An 18694-nucleotide genomic window follows, 5' to 3' on the forward strand; every position below is an offset into this window, starting at 1 on the left:
ACAATTCCGTAATACCAGTAGCTCCTGTACTGATCGTATAAAACGTGCCAATCCATACGTGTAACGCATTCCACAGTTTACCATGTACATCCATGTTCGTCGTACAAAAAGGACCAACACTACGCGTATAGGCAATAGCTAATACAGTGTGCGGTAGTAGTGACTTTCCAAGCAGTTGAACCCCAACGCAACCAATGCTGTTGGTTCAATACTACGAATGCCAAAAGCTAAATTTGCATGCCATTGGGTTTAACCGCGGCATAACTGTGCGTGCGTCGTCAGTTCCGAGCTAGGAAGCTGCCTGTTGGGTTTGCCAGGGCGCATCTGATCAGCTATGCTAAACTATTTGTTTATAATTGATGGTTGTCCTCGACGTGGTTCGACTATGGTCGACAGGGAAGGAAATATGTTTACTTTATTAAGTACGTAAGTTGTAGTCTTGGAAACCAACACCGCCGCTATGCAAAAATGCAAGAAAGGAGCAGCCAAGGATTCAAGATACAGAAATACCCTGTCGCTCAGAGTCACGTCCTTGTTCCATCAACGCCATCGTCGTTGTAGGAGGCAAGCATTCCACGGGATTCATCGTCCGCGTGGGGAAGATCAGATACGTCTCCCTGGTTTTTAAAACCTTCGATCACCTCGGCCAACTTCTCGCCTTCAATCTTGCCTCTTTCCACATTCACAAAATAGATGAGCGGCGCTGGAAGGCCGACTAGCACCGCCAGGAACCAGAAAGCGGGCCGGATCTCGCCAGAGGCGTCGATGATGGCACCAACAATGGCTGGCCCAAAAACGCTGGAACCCTTGTCAGTGATGGCATAGAGCGCGTAGAATGCGGCTTCCGACCCCGGAGGAATGAGCTCGCCATATAATGACCGGCAGTACGCCCCGAGCCCGCCCAACACCAACCCGTAAACGGCAGCCAAGGGATACATTTCCCATGGCTGTTGTAGCCCGATAACCTCCCATTGCTTTACAAACGGCAAGTAGCCCAATAGACCGTAAATAGGAATGATTTCAAACAACGCTATACAAGCCAGGATGGTATGGTGAGGCGCGAGTTTGAAGTATCGCGAGACGAACGACCAGGAGAATGCGCCCAGTACACCAGTTGTGGTTGATATGACATTAATCATGCCCAGCGCCCATGGCTTCATGCCTAATGCGGTTTTCGCATATAGAATAGCCGTAGTGGATGTGGTGGCAACGGCATCTGATAGTAGAAACCACGCTGCCAAGAAGAGCACGATGTCGCGAAGGCGCCTGGCGAGTTTGACGGTACGATAAAGATTCTTCCAGGCATCCATGATATATGATAACCACGCCCAGCGGCCATTCCCGTTTGTTTTTGGTAGCGGAGGCCCAGGTCGGGGTCTCAGCCACACAGCAGCAGGTATGGTGAAGATGGCCCACCAAGAGCCGATGACCAAGAGCACCACACGTTGTGACCACGTCGAGCTTCCCATCGCAAGGAGTATGAGAATAGACACGCACTGCACGAACAAGCCAGCGCCGTATCCAATTCCTATACCCTTGGCTGATATCTGGGTAGACAGTTCCAATTCGATGGATGTGAGTTCTGAATGGGTGGGGGTCCTAACCAATTCATTGTAGTCAGACTCGGTGTCGCTTTGCGGCAATAAAGCTGTGGTTGAGTCGTCCTGTGGTTGTTCGCCTGTGGTTGAGCGATCATGCCGCTGCAATTCGGCTTCCGTCCCATGAGGGTCAGATGTGAGGACATCGGTGACGGCTGCCTCTTGCACCTTGGGATGATGACGGACCAAAAGGGGCAGAAACGAGTTCAGGAGGACAAACGACGCGCCAAACGACACGTTGGAGACGATGGCGAGCAGAGCCCCAAGGACGTAGATCTCCTTGAAGACGAAGATAAAGGCCATAACGCAAATACTGCCGACCCAGCCAAACGTCAGGAGCAGCCGCTTCCTGTAATTTCCGTGATCGGCCGCACAGCTGATGCTGACAACCAGAAGGGCCTGGAGCAACACGCTGATACTGAAAGTGTACATGGTGAAGCTCGCCGTGTTGATTTCGATGCCGATCACGTTGACAATACACTGCGACTCCTCCCCTTTGGGGTGTTTGGTATCGCTGCTCGGGCATGGCGTCTTTCGATCGGACAATAGCACGCCATTGTCTCTTGCAAGACTTTCGAGTAGGATTGGTATAAATGACGCTGTGGAAGTTGGGTGTTAGTCGCAACCGATTCGAGGCTGCGCATAGAATGTCGCGTGCATGCACCGCGGGCGAACTTACAAATGGCTGTCGCATTGGCACGTTAGCTGTCTGTATCGCACAGGCACCGGAAGATGAACTTACCACATATCATGTAGGTTTCTGCGGCAAAGGCGTACATGTACCTTTTTGGACCTCGGGATTAGCATCTCCGGCGTTCAAGAGCCATGATGTTGTGCTTACCATCCAGCGAGCTCCTTGCCGGTGGTAGGGCGCGTATCTTCCCCGGGATAGCGACCCCCGTCGCGCTCCCCATTCTCGATACTCGCTCTAGGGCTCATAGCGTCGGATTCGGATGTCGATCGTTCATCGTCGGCTTCAAAGGAAGATGTGTGAGATCTAAAAGATTTGGCGAACGATGGTATGGACAAGAAGGGAGGTCTTGGAGGTAAGCGTTCTTCGTTTCGCGGGGCCATATTGGGTTCCGAGCCAGCAACCGAGCTGTCGCACACACCACCAATAAACACCACCAATAGTCCCGTCCAGCTCACTGCACACCCATACACCGCCACGCCACACACACTACCGGAACTCTCTGTACTTTAAGTAAGTCGTATGTATGCAAGACAAAAAGCAACAACCTCAGCGCCAGACTCCCGTCATCTGCTAGCTTGAGATTCTATTACTATTATTAGTATTGTTGATCGACCAAAAACCTTCCACCACCGGTCTGCAGGTGTAGGATAGCAGCGCGGAAGACGGAGGGAACAGTTCCTTGGTTGCTTGTTGGCCTACTGAGTTGTATGCGCTGCTTTCATAGTATCCAAAGTTGCGCGTTAATCGGTTACGTGCAGGCGGGTGGGGGTGTCTTGAGTATACTTTGAAATAGCTGGTAACTGCAGTGTTGACAGGTTCTTTGGAGTGCTGGCTGCGGCGAATGGCTCAACGACCAACAAGGCTTTACCGCGGATGGAGTTGACCACGACACCGTTATTCAATGAAAGAGGACAGAAAAAGCTGTTATGGGTCGAAGTTGGCAGGAAATGATTCGAGGGGGCTCATCTCGTCGCACCCGGCTTTGTGAGTAGTTCTTCTCGGCGTACGGAGTACGGATATATCGTATCGATTTTACATAGGCGACGCATCCGCCAAATTTATCTGTGGCACGCACTCAACACGACGATCGTGGTTTCCTAGGCGCAGCATTCTTGAAACATCCTGTGAGTGCCTAATGTGGATGATGGGCCGCAACGTCGAAACACTCGTAAGGTACAAACAAGTATTCCTTTCTCTTTCACTGGGTCACTTTAGCGTATCCTCTTAATGCAAACCCTTGAGACCCTGGAGAAGAGAAGGCCAACGCCAGTTGAAGCTCTCCCCGCAGCAGAGGCAAGGAGCTTGAGCTTGGCTTTGCTGCGACGACTCCACCCCAAAGGCAAAGGGCGAGAACGCGGGGTCATGGTGGCTCCCGAACAGTTATCCCAGTGATCCCACTCCTAGGCCGAGTCGTGAACATCGCATTGCTGATCGGACTGTCGCGTTCTAGTGCTTGTTCTCAGGGTGGGATCTTGAATCTTGATGCGAATAGCCCGTAGCATCGGATGGCCTTGTATCTTCAGCTCCTTATGCCATCTTGTTAGATGGAATCTGATAACCACGGGACGGTTCTTGCTTGCAGGTGACCCATAAGGATGCAACTCTCGACAGCCAGTAACGGGGACGGAAATGTATCCGTCAGACTCCGCCTGGGGCAAGAGTGAATCCGACACACATCTCTATATTACTTACGTAACAAGCGCCTAACTTGTCACAAAGCTTATGTCCCTCTCACCACACTGTCTGTCTATGTGTATCCGTACTGCATACTTATTTTAGAGGCAGCTTGATCTGAGGCTCAGAGCCTGCTACGTATGCCAAGATCACCTCGAATTATTAACTCAATGAGACGGCCACTGGACAAGATCAGTAACAATGGCAACACTGGTGGTTTCTAACACGCGATATTGTAACACCCCGTAACCGTTAATTTACGAGCAATATGGAAACAAATTCTAGTTGGTTTGTGGTCGACGATTGCGGTTGTCGGGAGTTCGTTCACCGATCCTCGATATTAGGGGAACAGCAACGCACAACAGATCAGTCCACACCAGGGCCAAGGTCGCTTAAGAGAGATGATGTTATAGACCTGCTGGAAGTACTTTTTGCACCCTGAACGACACGGGAACAAGTTGAAGCATCAAATCCATACTGGATTCAACTTTGGACCCTCCTATCATGCGAGTCAATCCAGATGATGGAATTCGTGGATTATACCGAACCCGGTAACTGAAACGCCCTAGAGGTCGATATAAGCTCCATTCATCCGCACAAGACCCAACTTGGCACATGTTCTACCTGGACAATGACGATGTTAATTACGGTGACCGTCGTTGGGGCCATCGGTGCCAAGACCGACACCCTGTCGTCGATCATTCCGGGGTGCCTATTTCCCACCCTTTTCAACTACCGTGTGTCCTGGTACATATTATGGCACCTGACCCAAATGCTATTCTTTCAGGCTATTATCTTCACCCACAGTTGACATGTTCCTGGGTCGCATCTATCCCAAAAGTCGCCTAAGCAAATCAGATCTCATTCGTGGATCTGTATGCCCATTTTCCCCATTGGGTGCTGCCGTCAACTGCCCCCGATGCTTCCCCATGCTGTTGGACACATAAGCCTGCCTTCGGGCCAGGAGGCGCTCAGGAGTAAGCTCCCGGCTCCGCACTTTGCTTGATGGGACCTTCGTCCTCATCCCTCTAGCGTCTTGAGTCCGGCTCCAAGAACATGGGCCGAACGAGCGCTATGGTATGGGACAATATGGCCATCCCTGGTTCGGGCATTATCTTCCGTGCTGGCTGCCGTCCAACTATAAAGCCCACGCCCAGAGCCGGCCTTCTATCATGCATTACCAAAAGCAACTGCACCCTCACACTGTCTACATAGCTCGGTGATCAACTTGGTCCATCAAGATGAAGTCCGCACTCGTTCTGCTCCTGGCCCCCTTGTCCGCCCTTGCGGCCCCCGCTGAGCTGGCCGAACGCCAGTCCCACCCGAGTATCGACCAGCTGATCAAAGCCAAGGGAAAGCTCTACTTCGGGACGTGCGCCGACCAACGCACGTTGTCGAACTCCCAGAATGCCGGCGTGATCAAGCCCGACTTTGGCCAGCTCACCCCAGAGAACTCCATGAAGTGGGACGCCACCGAGCCCTCGCGAGGCTCCATGAGCTACGGCGGTGCTGATTACCTCGTCAACTGGGCGCAGGAGAACAACAAGACAGTTCGAGGCCACACCCTCGTGTGGCACTCGCAGCTTCCGGGCTGGGTGAGCAACATCAGGGACAAATCGACCCTGACCACCGTCATTCAAAACCGTCAGTCCTTCTCCCGTGGCTTCCAGACAAGGTAGAAGATGTTCTCATCGGAGTAGCTGCTGACCTGGTACTCTCAAGATGTTACAAACCTTGTCACTCGATATAAGGGGAAAGATCCGAGCCTGGGTAGGTTTCAGCATGATTCCTTCCTCGAGGGCTTCTCGAAATACTAAGACCATATCAATAGGACGTCGTGAACGAGATCTTTGACGAGAACGGAGGTCTTCGACAGTCGGTGTTCTCCCAGGTCTTAGGAGAGGACTTTGTCCGCATCGCCTTCGAGGCCGCCCGCAAAGCCGACCCCGACGCCATCCTCTACATCAACGACTACAACCTGGACAGCCCCAGCTACGCGAAGCTGACCAACGGCATGGTTGCGCACGTCAAGAAGTGGCTCGCCGCCGGCGTCCCCATCGACGGCATCGGCTCGCAGGGCCACCTGCAAGCCGGCCAGGGGTCCGCCAACGCCCAGGCCCTCGCCGCGCTCGCCGCCACCGGCGTCAAGGAGGTCGCCATCACCGAGCTCGACATCGTGAACGCTGGCAGTAACGACTACATTGCGGTGGTCAACGGGTGCTTGAATGTGAAGGCCTGCGTTGGCGTAACTGTCTGGGGTGTCCGTGATCCTGTACGTTTGGAATCCCTTTGTTGCTTTATCTTCTCGCTTGAGTTGGGAACATGCCCATGAATATGTGCTAACGGCTCATTAACCTCAGGATTCGTGGCGATCCCAGAACAACCCTCTTCTATTCAACGCCCAGTATCAACCCAAGGCTGCCTACACTGCTGTCGCCAATGCTTTGCAATAAGCATCTAGACAGGGGGACTGGGGGAGCTCGTCAGAGCTCGTGCTGTAACTTGCCGATATTGAGAGGCACATTGTCTGATGGAAAACGATGAGTAGCTCACATGAAGGATAGTCTTTTTCGAAAATGAATGGTGGAAATGGTTGTATCAAACCGGTTGGTAGTTCAAGATACCACCTAAAGAATGAACCAGTACTGAGCCCAATCACGAATCTGAGCGCATCAACTGTGTGAGCATCCCTCCTGACACAGTAGCTGCACCATGACTATATCCGTAGTGCTACGTCTCCATTCGAGACTGATGTGAATAAAACTGCGTAAAAGTCTAGTCACCTAACCTCCACGAAAGCTAGGTAGCAAGGGTATTTCCAGAAAGCAACCACACCAACCACAGCAGCCACAGCAACAGTAGCGCCGCCGCCGGCTCCTCATCATAATTAATTTCCAGCGCCGAAGTAACAAAAGGCAGAAGCAAAATACATCCGACATGAAGCTGTATGCATCTCAAATTAAGAGGCACAAGCATATGCTCCTTATCTTTTCTCTATCACTTCTTGAACATGCCAAATATCTTGTGCTTGAGCTTGTCGGCGGTGCTGGTTTGCGGCTTGGCACCCGGCAGCGACGAGTCGGCCACCTTCTTCATGCTGCCCTCCTCGTCGTCAGTCAGGTGCACGTTGGCGGCGCCCCCGCGGCCCGTGTGGAAGGGCTCCTCCTCGGACTTGCGCGTGGCCGCGACGGGCACCACGTCCTTGTCGGTCCTCAGCCCCGGCTCCTTGCCCGGCTCGCCTATATTGCCACCGCCTGGATGACGTGGGAAAGAGGGAGTATTAGCAGCAGTCATTGTGTGGGAGAGATATAGAGAGTGTGTGAGTGACTGATGGGTGCTTTGACTGAGGGTGGGCGATCGAATGAGTAAGGTTGAAGATTGGGCTTGAGGTTGGACATAATAGAGCATCAACACTCGAGAGCTTTCTTTTGGGTGCTCTACTACGCAATTGGACCGTGGCGCATGTGAGATCAATGGATCTGAAAGCACTTGGACTTACCTCCTCGACCAGTGGAGTACGGTCCAGCATTCTGGCTGCCTTCTTCGCCCTGACGAGTGATCTCTCCGTCGACATACGGGGTAGAGTCGGGGTTGATGTTACCAGCGCCTCCACGGCCGTGCGACACTTCGGGAGCTGACATAGTTGCTGGTTACGGAGGAGGTGATTAGATAGATAGGGAAACCTCTGAGCAGAGTGAATATCGATTAGACACGGGGTTGGACGGGTCTCAACAAAACGATTAGTACTTTGCAACTTTGGCAGAAGCTTCGTGGTCAAAAGTAAAGTCAAGCCCGGCGACCGGCGAGTGTGTGTGTGGAATGATTTCATCTACAGACCCTTGTCGAACCTCCTGCATCATGTCATTGGGGGAGGAGCTGAACCTGAACGTTGATGTACTCCGTATGTGACATGGAACCCCCAAGGCTCGGCATCCCATAAACCCCAAGACGGTGGGCGAATCAAGAGACGTACCTGATATTACGCGAGCAATACTGTAATAAGATGCAGCATGCAATAAATACCTATTCAAGTATCAGACGATTTCTCAATTAGCCTGCCGACGGTCTCTCATCGGGATGTCTTTTACCTTGCTCAGCCGTGCCATCCCAAGATTACAGACGACATAACGTAGTAGCTCTATCCTTGTACGTCTGTCAGGTCCACCGGCTCATGATAAGAGCACAAGTACAGAGCAGACGCAACTGTGTTTTCCATCCACCCGCATGGTACTGTGCCTATAAAGGTTAAGACGATTCGATTCGGCTTTACCGGGAAGTCAAACCATCAATTCGGCCAGTCTTAGAGCCAAGGCGTTCTCAGGTAGGAGAGCTCCTTGGTTCCTGGGACGTGACGTAATTCTGGCCTGCTCATCGCATGATAAGATAGCGAGCTGTCACTGGTGGGCGGCCGCCTGCCAAGGACCGGTGGCTGCCGACAGCTTCAGTGGCCTGAATCGGACGGACGAACGCTGGCTTTCACGACTTCAGTTTAGATAGTACAAGTCAATTAATTCACTGGTATCTAACACTGTAGATACCAAGTTCAAGGTGCATTTTGCGCTTGAACTAGTGAGCATGTACAGATGTTACATACAAATTTATATATTCCTGATGCGATAATCGCTGTTTTCTTGATGTTTCCCAGCCTATCGAGCAACACAAGGATTGGCGAGGCGCACAACGGGGTATTTTAGAGCATCTGTCTGCTTGACACGACCAGATCTCTTCAAGTTGATGGTGCGCCAATCCTTCGCTCTCGGACCTTCAGTTTCGCGCATTGCAACTACGAGGAGTCGAATCGCCAGATCTGGATGTTCTTCTCAAAGGAAGGGAGAATCGATGCCATCGTTGTCCCGTATGGCCCGAAGAAAGGCGGATGACTATCCATGAACTCGCGCCATTGGACGCGATCCAGCATCCTCAGCCGGGGATGAAGTAAAGCGATTTCTTCGGGGTCATCGATTCCCCATTTGAACGCCGATCCGCTGGTGCGCAGCGCTTTGATGAACGTCGTTAGGTTCACCGAGAGGCTGCCCAGCGAGTCGAAGATCAGCTGCCCACTGCGGCCGTTGCCCCCGAAGTATTCCACCAAATCCCGCATCATGGCCTTGCCGTCCTTTGGCTCGAGATATGGCGTCAGACCCTCGGCGATGATCAGTGTCGGCCGGTCGGCCGGAATGTCCCTATACCAGCCCGGCGCCGCCACTGCCAGCGTGCGCAGCGTGTAGTCGCCTTCGGGCTGTGGTATTAGGCGCGACCGCAAGTCCACTACCAGGGGCTGATCTATATCGATCCATCGCACCCGCGAACTCTTAGTCACGCGGAAGAAGCGGCAGTCGAGGCCGCAGGCAAGGTGCACGACCGTGACAGGTTCGGAATGCGCGTCCAGAAAGTCCTGGCACCACTGATCGAGCCGTTTGGCGCGGTTAGCGATCCAAGTCACATATCGCTCGTCCGTCGTGAACTTGAAGTGACTTGCATCCATATCGACGTCGCACCTTTCCAGCAGCTGCCTGGCGTATGGGTCGGCGAGTATGGGACTGGGGCTCTGGGCATCCCGAAGCTTGAACATGACCATCGGCAACAATGTTTGCTCCGATCCGGCGAGAATGACCTTCTCTTTGGGCAGACTTGGCACGACGTTGATGTTGATTTCGCTGTTGGTGCCGCTCCCAGTATTGCTCCTCCTGGGTCTGGGTCCGTCATCTGGCGTCTGCGAATCCGTCGTACCTGTCGACCTTCGCGACGCAAACGTACGAAATGTGTCGACACTACGCCTCTTGCTTCCCTGGCGAGTCAAAGGCATGATTACTAAGTACTTAATCAAGGATGTGCAGGTGCTTCGGAATCTGGGTTGATGTAGAAATCGTCCGAATGACTTGACTTGATGCAGGATTCTACTGATTTAAGCCAGAAGCGAGCTCGTGGTCGCTGCTAAGCACCCTCCCAACCACGACCCAATGACAGGTGGTGCGAGCTCTCTCTCAACCGAACAATCTTGAACTGCATGAGCGGTGCTGGCCAGTCGCTTATGCTGTTTCTGTTTCGGCTTCCTAACGAGATCCATAGATCCACCAGGGTAAGGAGGCCGAGCGGCCAATTATACCTTTGTGGCAATGGTAGTTTTACCAAGCCGCGGTCTTCCTCGGGACCTAGCCAGAACAGAAGCGTTGTTCCTTGCACTAAGGACTGCCATCTCCGTGCAAACCTCAACGGCAGTGATTTCTAATCCGCAACAATCGGCTCAGAAGCCAGCCCTGTTTGGACATAAAAACGGATTGGCCAGGGTCATTTGTGGGTTTCTCCCTGTCGGTGTTTACTTTTCAGGTAGGTGGGTATTGATCCTCCGGAGCCATTCCGCGTTTATGGTCTTCACATGTCGCTACCTACTCGTGACCGCAGTGCTGACACTTACTGCTACTAGCGAGACTCATATCGATGAAGGGTTACTTCAACCCCTGGCTCTGCAACTCAAGTAACTCTTGGTTGAGCAATCACAACGTCCAATTGTTGGTTGACCTCATGTTGGTCTACATTTGTAGGTTCTCAGTAAGACCTCAAATAGCACACAGCGCGTTCCCACAGTAATTCAGACCCGATCGTTGGGTTGGTTAGATCAGCCCAACAAGGATCAATCCATTCCATGTACAACCTTGGCGCAAGTGCCACCTCGACATGGGGCAGAAACCCATTTCTTGCCATAGGAGCTCGCATCCATTAGATCAAGGTTTCGTTTTCCTCAGATCGCAAGTGACCCATGTTTTAAGGGGACTCGGCTCCAAGTCTACATGTCCAAAAGTCATTCTCCGGTTGTGAAGACATGGCCCATACTGGAATTTGTTGTTAGACACAATCCAGGGCTCAACGATCACTCAAGATGTCCGCGTAGGTATCCATCCTGGGCAGCAGTCGGTCATGCGCTAGCCTGACACTGCCATCGTCATTTGGGCTTCAACGGTCTACATGGGATACATATTTTAGTAAGCACATCTTATGAAGGCTGCAGATCAGACAACCCACTACGTCAGCACAGTCTCCATAGTATGTATTTTAGCAACTTATGCTCCTCCAAACTGGGCTGACTTTGCCATTGAACCGAACTGGAAACAGTTCAAGCGCTACCCTGAATGTAGTCACTCAGGGGAAGCTCTGCTTATACAGAAGGCCTTGAACTTGGTTAAATCAAGTTCAACCTTAACAGCTGCTTATTGTCTACTGCAATCTTTCGGTTATTACAAGCCATTCCTAGGTAGCCCTCGCTGTACCTCTATAAAGACTCAAAGTTTGCAAGCTACCTTGACTTGAAAACCCCTTTTCTAAGCCCGAGATTAGAAAGAGGTGAGCAATTTGGCTTATATTATAGGGGTGAAACAAGCACCTGCAAGCATATGTGACTCGGGAGAATGCAAATGTAATTGGGGTGTACTATCTAGCCCGTGCAATACATACATATGCTTATCGACTAATGATAGAGATCGCTAGCCGAATGTACAAGCATGGGTTTGCTGGCCAGTCTTCAAGGCGCAAGCTATGCCTCGTCTAGATATACGGTGTGATAGCCTCATTCAGCCACGTTGGTTTCATGCCATCTTGCAAGATCCTCCCAGTCAACTTGCTCTCTAGCCCATTTGGTTGCCGTGGGCACCCGAACGATATAGTCAAAGACGACTTTTCCATATCCATTCTGGGCTGCACTTTGTGACATCGCAAACCAGCTCCCGGCATCCACGGCTTTGAGTCTTGACTGCATAGCTGCAGCTACGCTACCTAGTTGTCAATCAGTTATATTGTACGTCGTATCGTAGGAGTTTGTATGAAAAGAAAAGTGCCAGAGTAGTTACCTACTTACCTTGACGCACTCCTCCAGCCCCCTAACCAAGACTGCTCAAGGCCGGACCCCAGACCACTTGCGGTGTGAACATCAGCCCCGTCGTGTACAACAACCAAGCTGCAGAAACAGTTGCGTCGACAAATTCCTGCGCCGTATCTTCCTGGAAGTCCTTGCTTTGCTGCCGCAACCATTGTGCAACTTTTTGCAACAGCTGCTCCGGGATTTTGCAAAAGCCACCGAATATGCAAAAAGGCTCTGTCAGGGCAGTAAGACGAGTGCCTAAGCGCTCCAGCCACTTTGAGATGTCTTCTGTAATCTCGAGGATGTTTCGCAACAACTTAGATAACCATCCTTGTCGCCATGGTACCAAGCTTCTGAGGAAACGTCTCATCTGATTCGCTCCAGACCGTCCAGCTTTTGCTTTGGTTGATTTCATCCACTCCAGAGCTTCCTTGTAAATCTTTACAAGGAATTTGCCCACTAATCCCGGAATTTCCTGAAGCAGGTATCTTCGTCGGTTTTGGGCTCCGGATCCTCATTGTATTCAGTGTCCACATCGTAGTCTGTGTATTCAGTGTAGTGCTCGGCATCTTGGACGAAATCGAGAAGCCTATGTAACATTCTACCTGCTCCTTGCGGAAGATCAAGTCAAAAGCCTTGGTTATGAGGCACGTTTACATTGGTGAAGAATGGGAAGGGGTCAAGCAACAAGGGTCGGATATGAACAATGACGTCCTATGCCTGCTGCATGAAACAGTTGCCCAGAATGGCGAAACAAATGAAAAGAGTCAAAGGAAGCTTCATTTTGCTTGCATTCTGTGATATTCGATGCTGGTAGTAATGTGATGATTTATTGAGAGGCAGAGGAGGCAGAGGGAGAGGGAGGAATGTGTGTGAAAGAGAGGGATAACGTCGGGGACCCACCTTTCGCGCCCCCCCTGCTTTCGCGCCCCTATCAACCAGTTCGTTTAAATTTACCCCTTCAATTCAACGTCGCCTATCTAGCTCGACCTTACAGCAACAATTATACAAGAGCCAGCCTCACTAATTTCACTATCGCTCTCTTCATTGGAAGTAATTTCAGCTTCTCCAACAGCCATTTGCGTATGCTGTATATCTTCGATTGTAGCGAACCTCGAATTCGGGCTCAAATCCACCTTCTTCCGTTTCCTCGGCCTTGCAGCCTCCAGTTGAGCCTGGAGTGCCTCAACCTGCCTCTCCAGGATGGCCACCTGTACGTCCTTCTCATCAAATGCTTTCCGGACCTTTCGAAACAGTTGCCGTTGTATAGCTGTATTCTTTTCTAATAGGTTGGCAAGCCGGACTTGCTCCTTGAATTCAACCGACTTCCTTGGGGTCGACCAGATAACATCCGAACCACGAATTGTATTCCGGGGCGTATAGAGGACCCTACTGGACCCGTTAGGCTCCGTACGAGCCGGATCGGACGTCGTATAGAGGGTATTTCCGACTAGAAGCGGGCTCAGTAGTGGTTTTGCTACATTTACCGGCCAAAGGCCGGCTGCCCTCCAGCCACTTCGGATATTCTGGCCCGAAAGTGCTTTCGAACGGGCCTTCTAGTAGCACTGAAGGAAGTATCGCTTGCCGATTACCGTTGAGTTCGAGTATTGGTTTATATTTCCGAGTACTTTCCGGTATGCCGTCTTTAGAGGGCTAAAGACGGCTAGATCGAGGGGTTATAAGACGTGGGATGTATAAGGGGGTAAAAAAAGAAGACGAATACGATGACTGAAGCATAGGTACATGAAATCAGTTATCGTATAGCTTCCGTGGCCGTCGACGATAAGTAGGCGGTACTCCGAAGGGTCTTCCGGGGCGGTATTCGGGATGAAGACTTTCTCGAGCCATTCGACGGCTGTTTCATCCGTTATCCATCCATTTTCCGTCGCGGTGAATTGCCAGCCCCTAAAAGGAGCTAAGTCAAGAGGGAACCATTGCTATTGAACGGTTTTACCCTTAAAAATAACTAATGGATCAATCGTACGCCCCAGAGCTGATATGCATTCGATAAAAGAGGTCCAAGCCTTCGAACCAGGTTGTTTCTTTCGAATAGACCGGTTTTCAGTACTTCCGAGTACCAAACCATTCGATCCGATACCCTCGAGGACCCCTGCTTCATCCATATTGTAACGGTTAGCTGGCTTAATCTCCCGGATGTCGGGTTGTTCGAGTCGCTGGAACCAGGACCGAATTACCTCGACAGAAGCACCATTAACACGCTTTGAATCAATAGCTCGAGCCCTTAGGACCTTAATAACAGGATTCCTTCGTATAAAGGCCTGGAGCCATTTCTTTCCGACTGGGTTAGGGTCCCCTTGGGCTCGAAGGATGCGCTCGGCGAATTCTCGTACTTGGGCGTGGGTTGGAGGAAGCCCTAGAGCCTGTTGAGCAATAATCCATGATACCAAGTGCTTCTCCTGGTTAGGACTGAGCCTCTGAAGATCTGCCGCACCCTCCGATCTGGACTGGTGGCCCTGAAGTCGGCTCCGGAGCGTTGACTCGGGAATACCGTATTCACGAGCGGCCTGTTTAATCGGAGTACTATTTGCGATATAATTTAAGGCTTCCTGGAGCTCTTTTTCGGTATACTGCTTCATAATTAGTTATCGGCACTGTATTTGAAGTTTGAAGGAAAACGATAAAAAATTGGTGGAGGAAATCGAAATAATTGAAGGGGTTGAAAAATCCGGTGGCTGGTTAACAGGGGCGCGAAAGCAGGGGGGGCGCGAAAGGTGGGTCCCTGACGTTAGAGAGAGAGTGTGTGTATGTGTGTGTGGTGGAGAAATGGCAAACGACCAAGCAAACGACCAGTAGAACGATGCAAAGGAGCCCTCCAAGGACTGTTTACTAGCAATAATGATACCCTTGTAGTATTTCGTGTCCAGGCCATAACATTAGGGCATCCATTGTTCCCGTTAAGCTAGATATAAACGACGATGCGGATAACTGCAGGTATTCAACAGGGGTTAACATCTGCACGCCCAGCATCTGAATCATTCAGCTCGAAAAACACCTGTTGAGATTGTACTTGTCTAACTTCCGTATCCCCCCCTTTTTTCCCTTCTCCTTTTTGTATCTGCTACCCCTACGCAGAAGAAGGGGACAGGGAGGCTAGTAGATGTCACGAATTTGAGTCTGCTAACCGGGAATACCATATATTTTTCTTCTGAATATTGTGCGATACTAGTCAGCCAAAGAATCGAAGACAACAACAATGTCTTGACTAATTATATGCTGAAACTGGGCGTTGTAATAGCGTGAGTGTATTAGGTACCTTCAAGCTTGTCCGGAGCATAATAGAAGATGGAGAGATGGAAAATGAGAGCTTCTTCACATCCAGCTTTAGATGCCACAAGCAGTAAAAGATATGGGATATGACAGGTACGAGGACTATCTTTATTTTATTTCAATATTAAGCTCTTTATCGGGCATTATATAAGACGCATGCTGTGTTAGATACTATAAATTAATATAGTAATTTCCTGTTATTAAATAGCAAACAAGGGAACAGCTACAGAGCATGATGGCCCTCAAGCTTACCACCCCTGACTCAATCTTATACTAGTATATAGGTAATCCTTAAGAGTAGATAGAAGGATGAATTATGGGCACATCATGCCTAAGGTCACAGTGACTATAGATTTAATATTATTTAAATGAATGCCAGCCACACTTATTTATGAAATATACTACACCGACTATGTAAATTTTTAGCTTAAACCGACTATGCCCTGTCAGCAGCTGCCATACACGGTCCTCACGCCACACCTGTTTTTTGCCTTGTACCCGAAGTTTTTCAGTACATTCGCCTGGCCGGTACCGACAAGCGTATCGATTAGCCCTCCACCCCTTTTGTTGGTGCTGTAACCTAGCTGGTGGTAAGGGGTAATCGATGCGAATTGTATTGTGGTGATGTTTTTTTTGGTGTTGCACCCTTTTGGTGCTGTACCCCTTTTGGTGCTGCACCCTAGCTGGTGGTGAGGGATGGCAATGTGAATCTTCAGGTACATAGCTAAAAATAGGTGTGGCGTGAGGACCGTGCATGGCAGCTGTTAACAGAGCATAGTCGGTGTAGTATATCTCTTATTTATGTACGTCGTACCGCTACATAGAGACGTATCCCCCCGTTGTAGCATACTCAAACTAGGTGAATAAGTATGTAATTAATTAAAGAGGTGATCATTCGCTCTTTTCTGTTCTTTTTGCCCGCTTCTGCTGCTGCTGCTGCTGCTCCAAGGTGACCATAACCTGTAAAGGGGTAAGTTCACCGGCCACCCCCAACGTGGAAATTAGCAACAAAAGTGGGTAAGCGACTAGAAAGCATATGCAGAGCCGGGCTGAGCCTTGTTCTTCCCACCGTCGGAGATCGTGTACTCAGTAGTGATGGTAATCTGCGTCGAGCTCGACTTCTGCTGGCGGGGATCAACGGGCCGCTTCGACGACGACGGCTGATAGCCTCCTCGCCCCTGCCTCTGGGTCACCGCGAGACCGGTAAGCGCGACCAGCACCCCCTGGATTGCCTCCTGCTCAGGCAGATCCAATGAGCTGTCCTCTCCCACCGAGTCGCCTCTTGGAGGATGCTCGGCGGTGTCGACGCAGATGTTCTCCTTGGAGTCGAACGTGATGGTCTCGTTGGGGATCACGTGGGGGTCCCGGCTATCGCTGTTACCATTGTTGTTGTTGTTGTACTTGCTCTTGCTCTTGACAGGGTAGCTACCTAGCTGGTACGATTTGCCCGTCGACTTGCCGGTCGTGGACCCGGTCTTGCCGCGCAGATTGTTGGAGTACTCGCGGAAGAGCGGGTACACCATGGGCAGGTTTGTGAGCACGAAGGAGACGAAGGACTCGCGGATCGACCAGTATCCGGACTCGGCTGGGTTGGTGTCGCCATCCTGCCACGTCGGTGATTAGTAATGAAAAAGGGGTGCCACTACTTCTGAATTTGCTGGAGGACTTTAATCACCTTGAGGATGGCTACGGCGCGGAGGATGCCGAACATCATCTCCAAAATGGCGCCACTGAACATCAGTATGATCATGAGCTTCTTCTTGTGCGGGAGCTTGGATTTCCAGATCATCTTAAGCCGCGGTGGTGAGTATGCGAAATGTTTGGTTCGGGAGGGCTGTGTGAACTTACTGGGATCGGAATCGCCATGAGGTAGAAGTCCGTCACCGTATTCATTACCATGACGAATATAGTCTGCAGAGGGGAGATGGCGGGCATACAGTTCACGCCAGGATTGGGAACACCTGCCAATGGCGGTGGAAAGGGATGCATTTGAGAAAGGCGACTAGCAGACACCCGATGTAGGTAGCCGGCAAGACGATAACCGAGCCTTTGATCAGTAATCGGCGGTTCCGCACACCGTCACTGGACATCATCGTCTTAGTAGAGTAGCCTCGGATCGTCTTGGGCCCATCACTTACGTTAGTCGGTTATAGTACAATGCCCAGCATCCTTTGAGCAGCCACATGAGTGTGGTGTACATGAGGAGACCAACAACGTGGTTCTTGGAGCCCCCTATTCGTAATCGCAGCTCTTCGGCAGCTGCACCATTTGGGTCGATCCTTGCTTGTTGCGCAAGAGTGGCTCGGTCTGAGTCGGAGATGCCGTTGTTGGCGAAGCCCTTCCACCAGGCCACAACCTCGTAACCCGCCATCGACTCGATCGACATGACGACCTAGTACATATAGAAGGTCAAACATTGTCATCTCTCTACCGTTCAAACTCAACCTTGCCATCTTACCCGAGAGGGCCAGAAGAAATACAAAGGCGGCAGGAGTCAACTTACAGTGGCCGGGAACATCAGGTAGTCATCTGCAGTAAGCCCCTTAAGGCCCACGGCTTTCAGGCGCGCGTAGTAGCGTAGGAAAACGAAGAAGATGGCTGTTCCAGTCAAACCCCATACTTCTCGGATGAAGAGTTCTCCTTCTCTTTCCTTCGCAGCGGCTGCTGATGCTGGGTCCATCTTGGCAACTCAATGAAAATACGGCGTCGAAAGGGGAAGGCCGAGAAGAGTGGTGAGGAGGGGAAGGTCGATTGCCTGAAATACCAACAAGAATTGTGCTAAAGGACCGCGACTGAAAGCGAAATCCTCGAATCTTCTGCATCAAGCACCATACAGAGCTGCAAACTCTTGTGTTGTCAAGTCATCTTAAGATGCCGGGCAAAGTTGTTGGATAGACGTATCAGTCGTATTATACCGACCAGCGTGGTACGACTTGATAGTAAGGGTAGAAGCTATCACTCATTCTGAGCGTCCTGCAAGTCCCCGTTTTGTGAAGCATCAGAAATACCGTGAGCAGAGTGTTGGTCGGGTAGTCGAGACGGATCCTTACAAGGCACATTCCCGGCGCCAGTATCAGAGGCATGTGGGTTCAAGAGAACCGGAGTGACGTATCGTATGTCCCTGGGGCTTCATCTACTTACGACTTCCAAGAAAAGAATAGGACCTAATAAAGACGTTCCGTCACACCTATAAGATTGATATGTAGGGGCGGTAAAGGCCGGGGCGGCAAAGGCGGGGGTGGCAAAAGCAAGGGGCGGAGTCTTCTCATATGGTAATCTTTACTCGGCACCAACAGCGTTCATGATGGCACCTAGGTGGAACGGTAGTTATATTGGACAGTACAAAGAAGCAAACCTTGCTTTTCCCTGGTTCATCACCGTTGCACAACACATGCTGTAGGAGCAATAACAATGCATTGTGTGTAAATGTGCTTGCTTGGACCAAAAGCCGTTGCGATAGGCCACGGCAATCCATCAAAAGCAAAGTCTTTCTGGCCGTAGCCTTTCCCTCCTCCTCCTACCTTAGTGAAACGGCGTGCAAAGAGGGTTGTGAGAAACAGCCAGACAGTGGGCTAGGAAGTTATATCT

General features: G+C 50.9%; 6 protein-coding genes across 6 annotated transcripts; 1 reads left to right on the plus strand and 5 right to left on the minus strand.

Annotated features, from left to right (window-relative positions):
- Positions 1 to 524: 524 nt before the first annotated feature.
- PG994_011792 (Autophagy- protein 22) lies at positions 525 to 2672 on the minus strand (the record flags this gene model as incomplete). Its single annotated transcript, XM_066863201.1, has 3 exons — positions 525 to 2197; positions 2341 to 2381; positions 2440 to 2672. 3 exons carry the CDS (start codon positions 2670 to 2672, stop codon positions 525 to 527), a joined length of 1947 nt encoding a protein of 648 aa, XP_066712311.1.
- Positions 2673 to 5207: 2535 nt separating this feature from the next.
- On the plus strand, positions 5208 to 6419 carry PG994_011793 (glycoside hydrolase family 10 protein; the record flags this gene model as incomplete). The annotated part of the gene is made up of 3 exons (XM_066863202.1): positions 5208 to 5561; positions 5798 to 6238; positions 6327 to 6419. The coding sequence occupies 3 exons, from the start codon at positions 5208 to 5210 to the stop codon at positions 6417 to 6419; spliced, it is 888 nt and encodes a 295-aa protein (XP_066712312.1).
- A 544-nt stretch (positions 6420 to 6963) lies between these two features.
- On the minus strand, positions 6964 to 7607 carry PG994_011794 (uncharacterized protein; the record flags this gene model as incomplete). Its single annotated transcript, XM_066863203.1, has 2 exons — positions 6964 to 7220; positions 7466 to 7607. The coding sequence occupies 2 exons, from the start codon at positions 7605 to 7607 to the stop codon at positions 6964 to 6966; spliced, it is 399 nt and encodes a 132-aa protein (XP_066712313.1).
- Positions 7608 to 8749: 1142 nt separating this feature from the next.
- Positions 8750 to 9772, minus strand: PG994_011795 (tetracenomycin polyketide synthesis O-methyltransferase tcmP; the record flags this gene model as incomplete). The annotated part of the gene is made up of 1 exon (XM_066863204.1): positions 8750 to 9772. One exon carries the CDS (start codon positions 9770 to 9772, stop codon positions 8750 to 8752), a length of 1023 nt encoding a protein of 340 aa, XP_066712314.1.
- Positions 9773 to 12798: 3026 nt separating this feature from the next.
- Positions 12799 to 14415, minus strand: PG994_011796 (transposase; the record flags this gene model as incomplete). Its single annotated transcript, XM_066863205.1, has 4 exons — positions 12799 to 13374; positions 13411 to 13481; positions 13542 to 13755; positions 14170 to 14415. 4 exons carry the CDS (start codon positions 14413 to 14415, stop codon positions 12799 to 12801), a joined length of 1107 nt encoding a protein of 368 aa, XP_066712315.1.
- A 1716-nt stretch (positions 14416 to 16131) lies between these two features.
- On the minus strand, positions 16132 to 17786 carry PG994_011797 (uncharacterized protein; the record flags this gene model as incomplete). The annotated part of the gene is made up of 5 exons (XM_066863206.1): positions 16132 to 16710; positions 16782 to 16895; positions 16955 to 17153; positions 17245 to 17498; positions 17610 to 17786. 5 exons carry the CDS (start codon positions 17784 to 17786, stop codon positions 16132 to 16134), a joined length of 1323 nt encoding a protein of 440 aa, XP_066712316.1.
- Positions 17787 to 18694: the final 908 nt, after the last annotated feature.

Source organism: Apiospora phragmitis (assembly GCF_038363925.1).
Source record: "Apiospora phragmitis strain CBS 135458 chromosome Unknown utg000010l:1.0-9815664.0:1.0-9183399.0, whole genome shotgun sequence".
NCBI classification, from domain to species: Eukaryota; Fungi; Ascomycota; class Sordariomycetes; order Amphisphaeriales; family Apiosporaceae; genus Apiospora; species Apiospora phragmitis.